Source organism: Primulina tabacum, chromosome 6 (genome assembly GCF_025594145.1).
Source record: "Primulina tabacum isolate GXHZ01 chromosome 6, ASM2559414v2, whole genome shotgun sequence".
In the NCBI taxonomy this organism is placed as follows: Eukaryota; Viridiplantae; Streptophyta; class Magnoliopsida; order Lamiales; family Gesneriaceae; genus Primulina; species Primulina tabacum.
The window spans coordinates 39,270,010-39,280,072 of NC_134555.1; the positions used below are offsets into that span (position 1 = coordinate 39,270,010).

Consider the following 10,063-nt stretch of genomic DNA (forward strand, 5'->3'; position numbering starts at 1 on the left):
GACATTATTATTTTATTAAGGGTGGAGTTGAATAATTTAGATATTAAAATGTCAAAAAGTGATGGAGGTGAGCTGGTAAATATTGCCACTACATTAATTTTTATATTGACAAAACTTGTGTGAGACGGTCTCACGGATCGTTTTTGTGATACAGATCTTTTATTTGGGTCATCCATGAAAAAGAGATACGTATTATTTATATAATATTTTCAAATATTATATATATAACATTACTGCTATCATCAAATACCTAAGATTTTTTTCCTAAAATGTAAATATTAAAATATGATGCTATATTAATTTAAGTTTTATATGGTAAAATCTTGAAAAGCATGAGTTTCGCCATTTTTATTTGCAAATAAAATAGTATAATAAATCTAAAAAAGAGAGAAAAAAATCGTTAAGATTGAGATTTTGACCTATCTCAACTCAAAAAACTAGCTCAAGAAAGAAGATTGTCAAAGTCTATATAGACAATTCCAATGGATTTTATCCAATCGATGCGAGACAACTAACAAATAAAAATTAACTCGTAAAGAGACAATGAGTGTACTCCAAACGGAATTATGGAATAGCAAATGCAATGATAAAATAATGGTATAGATCTCATCCAAAGCATAAATGTAAAAAAAAAAAAAAAATGAATCACATAAAATCTAGACGCAATCTTCAGATCCAGCAATGCAATTAATTATCACTTAGTGCAGAGTTTTGACAGCTTAAAGTCGATCCTGCCGGTTGGGATGCTCAAAAATCAAATATATATATCTTTCTGAATCCACGGATCAATACTGATAATTAGTTTTCAAGAAATTATTTCATAACAAATTAGAAAAAATAAATGGGAAGAAATTATTTTGGATCGGATGCAAATGGTAGATGTGTAGCAAGGATTCCTTCATCATCAAGAAAATCGAAAAAGAACGGTTCGGATAAGCCTAAACAGCCACAGAGAGGACTGGGAGTTGCTCAGCTTGAGAAGATTAGGCTACATAGTCAGATGGAATGCAATTATCTTCCTACATTTCATATCCCTTATGCCCAGAATTTCATTCAGGTATATATATATACATATATATGTACAGAATTCGGTGTTTTTGATGATGCGGCCATGAAAAAATATTCGTTATGGCTATCCGCAGGAGGACATGGGACTGCGAAATTTGTTCTCTTCGCCTTCTTATGGCTTTCCTGTATCTTACCAAGTGATCATGGTACATACTACGTACGGATGTTTTTCGTATAATGTTATAAATAAAAAGAATGCTAAATCAATACAATTTTCTACAAATTTTATTCAATGGCTGTAAAAAAAACTTCGTACGTGAACATATATGATCAATTATATACATACATGTACTGGGATTTGATGATATTGGATGCATGTTTGAGGGCTTTAAGTTCTTGTTTGTTCAATATTCCTAGTTATAACCCTATAATATTTTCTGAGTTTTAGCCACGCTCGAGTTCTAAGTCAATGTTTTTATTTGGTAATCTCTTGATTCGAGCTTGTGATTAAATCATCCAAACACGTAATTAAGTCATTTTAGTTTATTTAGATGGGATTTCAAGATTTCGAAGTGGCAAGTACTACATATGGAGAATCCCAATCCAGCGATGTTGCAAGGTTTGTGTAAAGAATCTTTTAGCAACTTCTTCCTTCCCAATGGAACGTTAAATTTACTCACTATATCTTACTGTTAATCTTGAATTAATATAATTTCTAATGAGAAATGTAATATATATCTTTCTGCCCTTAAACAGAAGATGGCAACCAGGCAACGCAGGCTTAGAAAAACATCATTTTGTGCTGCCAAATAGCATGACTACATCTTTTTTCGACCCCGAAGTTGAGGTACATACATATATATATATATATATATACAATTTAATTTATATACACACCCTACCACATGTTATTCATTGTCTTTGTTGCCATGGATTTCGTAGGGATCATTCAACAGAAAGAAAAAGGAAGGCCGGACCGATTTGTTCGCTTATACCAATTGCCAAATTTCTGATCATCAATCTTCTAATTCTAAAGATATAGATCTGGAGCTCAGGCTCTGATATGATCACCTTGAGAAACTATACACTAGTAATCTTAATTTACACAATTTATTATTTTTTCAACAAAAAAAAGTGGGTTAATTGATGTTATTGCTGGTTTCTTACTGATCATGCATCCGTAAGTTGAACATATATATATATATATATATATATATATATTACGGGGTAAATCAAATTTTGCACAAATTCAAGAATAAAGCATTAGTTGCTTGTGTCCCCCGTGTAATTTGAGTTGAAAAGATTCTCAATCCACTGTGTGTGTGTGTATTATGGGTGAGGGAAACAAATTAAATTTGACAAAATAGCTACTAAATGCAACATTCACCATTATTCATAAATGATAGGTGATCACATACTTACGTTTGAATTGGACTAAATGATAGGGGGTCACATTACATACGTTTTATAAAAATCAATTAATTAATTTTAGTCCGCATAAATATTTTACGTATTTAAACTTAAAACGTGTTTTGACGTAAACAATACTTTGGGAAGAAATACTTGATTTTACCCTTCAAAGACTCAAATTTGATTATTTGATAATGTCAAAAAATATAGTTTGAAGTTAATATTTTTTATGATGTAATTTGTGAAGTAAAATGTGATACCTAAATTGATACAAGGAAAACCTAATTTCCCCGACCCTTAGGATCGATTAACTCATGTGCAAGTGTCGTTCATATGGAACCTTTCCTTCTTCGGCCTTCAAAGTTCTCATTTGAATATTTGCTACTACCAGCGTTTGGAAACTTTATATCCTGCTCAGACACAACATTGACATTCACTGTGGCGATTGGTAACTCCACATGTATGTTAATGACACGCATGAATGGATTAACGAGATTCTCATTGTCGTTGTCTACTATCCAGCGAAACCACAGGCAAGAGAACAGGCTTGGCAGAATCAGCGGGGAAAGTAGACACTGTTGAGGTTTGGCTAGCCTTGAGTTTCATGAAATTTTCGGACGAGTAAATACAAATTCAACACCGGGAATGTAGTCCTTGCATATGAAAACTTGGGGAAAATAACCTTAGGTCGGGAGAATCATCACTTCTGACCTAGAGGCGTTCAGCAATAATTCAGCGCACGGTAGCTTCGGGCCACTGGCTTTTAAACCAAGTGCGATGACCAATTGTGTGAATCAACAGTTCTTTCGTACTAGGTTGATTTACTATTACGACGCTTGTCATCAATATGGTAAAACTAACATGTCTTACTACGGTCTAAACCCAGCTCACATTCCCTATTGGTGGATGAACAATCCAATACTTTGTGAATTCTGCTTCACAATGATAGGAAAAACCGACATCGAAGGATCAAAAAGCAATGTCGTTATGAACGCTTCGTTGCCACAAACCAGTTATCTAAAGGATTGTTAGGTCATGCTTTCACGGTTCATATTCGTACTGAAAATCAGAATAAAACGAGCTTTTACCCTTCTGTTCCACACGAGATTTCTGTTCTCATTGAGCTCATCTTAGGACACATGCATTATCTTTTAACATATGTGCCACCCTAGCCAAACTCCCCACCTGAAAATGTCTTCCGCCCGGATCGGCCCGCCGAGGCGAGCCTTGGGTCCAAAAAGAGAGGCATAGCCCCACATTAGATTCACGGAATAAATAAAAATAATAGTTAAAAGTAGTGGTATTTCACTTTCGTCTTTCGGCTCTCACTTATCCTACACCTCTCAAGTCATTTCACAAAGTCGGACTAGAGTCAAGCTCAACAGGTCTTCTTTCCTCTATGATTCTGCCAAGCTCGTTCCCTTGGCTGTGGTTTCGCTGGATAGTAGACAGAGACAATTGGAATCTCATTAATCCATTCATGCGCATCACTAATTAGATGACGAGGCATTTGGCTACCTTAAGAGAGTCATATTTACTCCCGCCATTTATCCGTGTTTGGTTGAATTTCTTCAATTTGACATTCAGATCATTGGGCAGAAATCAAATTGCATGAGCATTCTCATGGACCATCGCAATGCTTTGTTTTAAATAAATAGTTGGATTCCCCTTGTCTATATCAGTTCTGAGTCTACTGTTCGACGTCCAAGGAAGGCCCCCAAGGGAGCCGTTTCCAGTCCGTCCCCCGACCGGCACGCGACGACCCGCTCTCACCCTGTGAGCAACTCGAGCAGTCCGCCGAGAGCCGACGAGTTCAGGACTGGAACCCCGTGCCCAGTCCTCGGAGCCAATCTTTTTTCCGAGGTTACAGGATCAATTTTACCTATTTCCATTGACTACATTGTTCCATCGACCAAAAGGTCGTTCACCTTGAAGACCTGATACATTTATGAGTACGACAGGGCATGAACGGCACTCGATCCTCCGGATTTTCAAGGGCCGCCGGGGGCGTACCGGACGCCAAGCGACGTGTGGTGCTTTTCTAGCCGCTGGAACCTACCTCCAGCTGAGCCGTTTCCAGGATAGGCAAGCTGTTAAACAAAAAATATAATTATTCCCGAGGTCCCCGCCGACATCTCCTGTAAGGCCCGAGATTTTATTACTGTAATCTGAGATTAATCTGAAATTATTTATTTATTAATTGAGATGATTATAAACGGAACGGATCAGACCGGGAGAGCCGAAAGAAAATTTGACATGAGCTGCAAGGAAGAGTCCCCGCGCACATGCGCGACATGTATGGGCGCACATGCGCGAGGAAGACAGAACCATCCGCGCACATGCGCGGCTTGAATGCGCGCACATGCGCGGAACGTCCAGAACCTTGGGCGCATATGCGCGAGAGAACTGCCGAGACACGCGCCAAGGAATTGTGTCTCGCGCATATGCGCCGATGGTGGTCGTGCATATGCGCGAGACGTGCTGCACAAAGGAGTGTGCCACGTTTTCTTATCTTGCATGTAATATATATATACGTATACAACCGATTCCTTCTTCAGAATTAAGGTAAAGAATCGAAGAAAAAGACTCTGAGGTAGGATTTCGATTTGGGATTGAAGAGTTTGGAGATCCGTCCGTCCGAATTGAAATCCGAGTACAGTACCGAGTTCCTAGCGACGACAGCTACAACTAGACGTAAGTTTTGTTACGATTAGACATGATTAGAAATTATGATATTATCAAAATTGAATATGAATCGAATACGATGTTTCTGTTACAGTAGACATTGTATAATTGAAGTCACATTAAAGAATAGACTGGTTATGCAATTGTTATGATTTTCGAAAGATATTGACTGAAATTTGACATCAGAGTTGTGTTGTTACTGATTTTAAGTGTACCGATATTGAGATTATGAATTTTATTGATACTGATTATGAATTCTGGTATGATATCTGTGATGTTGAGATTGACGGGGTTATCGAAACTGTATTGTTATGCCGTCGAAACATCAGTTGATTTAGATTGATCAGATTCAGTAATGATCTCGATTGTATCGTGATATCGTTGATATGAATTAGATTGTACCTTGTTCAGATATGGATCAGATTATATACTGATTTGAGTATTGATCAGAACAGGTTTTCAATCGAATTATATACTGATATTGTATTTATGCGATTGTCATTGCCAGACTGGGTATGGACAGATTGGAATACAAGACTTCGTCTTCGTCAGACCGGGAAGACAAAGGTATAATTCATGTTTTGTTTTGGGAAGACACAACTCAAATAAGATTCAATTTGAGTTTCCCAACAAAATCACATACTAGATTGTTGTTTATATTTTGTTATGATTATGCTTTGTTTATATATTTATATTCAAGCATTTAAGATAGAAGAGTCATTGGCAGATTTGCCAAATTTCTAGATGTTCGGTGGTATCGACGCATAGGAGCAGATTTCCTCCGATTGTAGACATTCTGTAAAACCCGTAACTTAGACTACGTATAAGCCATGCATAATTCTAGTATTTAAATTTTAAAATGATTTTATTGCATGAGTATTTAAATGCTTCTCCTTAAGTTAATTATTTTATGCAGTATTTTGATTTTTATCATTTCAGTTAATTCAGTGAGACCGGACTGGAGTTGGAGTTTAGAGATAAAATTTAAGATTTAGGAAAACATTTTCAGAATTTATTTTAGCTAGCAAGTAAGTCCATTTAAGTTAATAAGGAAGTTTAAGGAATTATTTTAGTTACTTGAGGTGAGTAGAAAAATAAATTCATTTAAGTTCCTTAATTAAGGGGTTAGTTCACTAAATTATTTAAAGGATAGGTGAGGCTTTTAAGGGTTATAAATTTAGTAACTAAACAACATTTCTCTTCATTTTTATTGATGATTTTCGGCCCCTTGGATGACTTAGCATGCCTTGCCACCCCACCACCTTTGACCCTTTCTTTGTATTTAATTAGTAGGATAATCCCTTCATTTTTCTAGCACCATTTAATTAATGATCAACCTTATCCTCACCTAGTCTAGATGAAACAAATATCGGCCATGCTCCCTCCCAAGAAGACTTGTTCAAACAAATTTAAAATTTAAATGAGAGGTAGACTTGGTCTTGCATTTTAATCCCTTTTTTAGTGGATCTTCCCCCTCACCTTTCCAACCATCATTCTCCTCCCCCATGACCGAAATTCAGAGAGTTTAGAGTGGGAAAAACCATGAGCATCATAGCTAGAAAGAGAGGAAAAATCGAGAGCAAGAAAGGTAGAAAAGAAAGCGCTCCACCTCCTCCGCGCCGGATCGTCTTATTCATTCGTTTTTCTTTCAAAACGAAATCAGGCATGCATATATTATTCCTTGACTCTTCAATCAAGTCCTATTATCATTTATTTTCAATGCATGATCATTATTTCTATGGCAAAAAACGAAACATAGCAAGATTTTTCAGAAAACAACATGCAGATTTTCGGCCCTTCCAATTCAAGCTTCACGGTTTCATTTGTTTTGTGAGTTGCAGGTATTGGTTCGATTCCAGGCTCCCAAGGCGACATCTAGACATGTAATAGGATGCATTAGGACCATGTTGGTCCACTCATTCAACCCCATGCACGCTGGAAGACACGAAAATGACAGCAACTCCACATGTTGTCCATTTGAACCTTTCGAAATTCTGTGTTGCTGTCATATAGGAAATGAATCTGATCATGGCTGCCACAAGGCCTATAGCCATGGTTAGATCACTTCCCTAGCAGGTCTAAGACGTGACTAAGTCGCCCTTTTGGTGGCTTGGTCCATGGTGAATCGGTTTTCAAATAAAACAACAAGAACAGCCCCTTCCCCATTTCGGCTCTTCCTTTGTACAGCATGTGTGTTTCGAATTTTAGTGGATTGGTGTGGATCTTGGTTGGCCTATGGCCCATAGCCACGGTTCATACCATACCCCAAGATGTCTAGATCGTGCCATGGTCAATCAAATTGCCACTGGAACGACACGAGACAGCAAATGAAACACAACACCACACACGCATGCAAGGTGTTCTCGGTTGGAGTTTTCGGGTGTTTGCTGAATGGTGCGAATTGTGGCTGGTATAGGGCCCATAGCCATGGTTCAAATCATTCCTTGGGATGTTGGTAAGAGTCTCTGGTCAGGTGGTACAAGCCCCAATGGCCGGTAGTCTCGAAAACGACACAAGGAAAGCAAGTGCGCAGCTGCTGTAATTTTGACAGCAAGTGTGCTGTTGTTCTCAGGCGTCGTTTGAGTTCTTGGTTGGCTTTTAGCCCATGGACTTGGACTGGACTAGTGCCTTATCGAGTTAGGAAGGTCATGTTTTTGGCCGTTCATCATTCGAATCATTTTTGAGGTCGTACGAGAATTTACGGTGCGATGTGCCAAATTGACTCTCGAGAGAGCGTTTCATGTTTTGGCCTCCATTCACCTAAGATTCGACATGAATCATTTGAGGAGCATTAATTAATCATTTTAAGCATATTTTAATCATGACTATATGATGTTTCAGTGTTGGTTCGGGTTGGTTCGGAGTCATGATTAAATACGAAGTCATTAGGCGCATTTGTCTCAGTTTTTGGTTTTTAATTGCATGGTTTGGTCAAGTAAAAACTATTGCATATTTTTCATGGCATATTTAGGTTGCAGCGAGCCTGGGAGCGATCCAATCCATTCAGTAAAATTGTTACAGGATATTTAATTCAGTTATTTAATTATATTACGTGCAAAAATACAAATTTTTAGATTTATGCGATATGGCTTGTGGTCACTTTACTATCATAATTAATTCCGGTCGCCAGTTACCGGTCCGGTCATTAGTTATCGGTTATGAGAGCATTACTAAGTCCGGTCGCCAGTTACCGGCCCGATCACCAGTTACCGGTCAGTTCAGTTGTTTCACCCAGTACTGTGGCAGTAGTCTGATCAGACGTACATTATTAAGTCCGATCGTCAGTTACCGGCCCGGTCGCCAGTTACCGGTCAGTTCAGTTCAGGGACCACATGCGTAGACCATAATCTCACCAGAAAAATTACTACAGGCTATTTCAGTACAGGGCTCCAAGGAGCAAACATTTTCACTATGATTTTCAGTTCAGTTATGCACGTATTATAATTAATCATGACACGACATTTTTACGATATGCCTCATGACATGATATTTTTCACTTGCATGCAAGCTTACTATTTATTTACTTGTTATTTACGATATATGCATGTTGAGTCTTTAGACTCACTAGACTTGATTGTTGTAGGTACTGATGATGTCGGGACCGAGGGCGGGGACTAGTGAGCCAGCTCGAGTCGGCAGTAGTAGGACCCGAGGACCTCAGTTCAGCATTTATTATTATTTGATGGCTCAAATATTTTAATTATCGTTGGAAAAACTTTTTATTTTTATTTCGAAAAATGTTAATTCTTCCGCTGCCATTTTAAACATCAAACTTTATGTATCAGTTCATTTATGATTGAGGCAATTTCAATTATTTGAAGAAAAAAAAATTTAAATTTTCCGCAATTTTCCAAGTAAGGATTTTTAGGCCTCGACACATTCGATACATACAGGACCGAAGTCTAGGAATAAGACGTACCGTCACCCCGATTGGGAGGGTAGGTGACAGACAGTGACGTCTTATTCACACCGGGATCCCTAGAGTTATAGTCGAGTCGAGTCAAGATATGAATTGAATTGAGTTGCATGCTTATTTTATTTTGGTTTCAGAGATTATGGAACCCATTGTTACTGCATGCTTATTTTGATTTGGTTTCATAGACTATGAAACCTATTGTTATTGATTTTATGCATGATAATATGCTTTATGATTTATATTGTGTATATGCATGTCTACCATGTTTTATACTGGGATTTATTCTCACCGGAGTATCCGACTGTTGTCTTGTTTTGTATGTGTGCATGACAACAGGTGGGACAGGATCGGGGTCAAGAAGATGATGAGAGAAGACGAGTTTAGAGTGGTGATTCCGGACTTATTGTAGACTTGGTTTAATACTTGAAATTTAGTAGTTGAACCTTTAGACTAGTTTGAATAATTGTTGTACATTATTGTACTTATATACTGAGATGTATATTAGTTACATTCCATTACGCTCCGCACTTGTGTTTTAAAAGAAAAATTTTTAGACCCTGTTTAGTTTAATTGATAATTAAATCCCAAAGATGATTAAGAAGATGATTAGCGTCCGGGTCCCCACAACAGGTGATATCAGAGCGATAGATCCTTTAGACTGAGATAGAAGAGAATGAGCGGGGTAGATTGAGTTTTCTTTCCTTGCATGTGATTGCTAGCATGGGATTTATTATATGTTGACTTACATTGTGTATGCTAGCATGACACTATGTTTTACTGCTTTAAATTACATGTTACCTGATTATCTGATTTGAATTGGTATTATGTATTATTGAGTATGAATCAGATTTGATTCTTGATCAGCAGTAAGATGATCAGAGAAAGATTGGAAAATATTTGTAGTATTTGGGTACTAATGTTTTGATAAGCAGATATACCTCCTCGAAGAATTCCAGAACGGGGCGGTACTTAGGTTGAACCGATAGATATATCAAAAACTTCGGGGGAAATACAGTTGAAGAAATTTCAGTCGTTTCAACCGCC

The 10,063-nt window shown here is 37.6% G+C and overlaps 1 protein-coding gene across 1 annotated transcript; it reads left to right on the forward strand.

Annotated features, from left to right (window-relative positions):
- The first annotated feature begins 674 nt into the window (after positions 1–674).
- Positions 675–2,185, forward strand: LOC142550260 (protein SPEAR1-like). The gene is made up of 5 exons (XM_075659496.1): positions 675–1,057; positions 1,143–1,214; positions 1,560–1,627; positions 1,765–1,855; positions 1,951–2,185. Exons 1-5 carry the CDS (start codon positions 842–844, stop codon positions 2,068–2,070), a joined length of 567 nt encoding a protein of 188 aa, XP_075515611.1. The 5' UTR covers positions 675–841; the 3' UTR covers positions 2,071–2,185.
- The last annotated feature ends 7,878 nt before the right edge of the window (positions 2,186–10,063 follow it).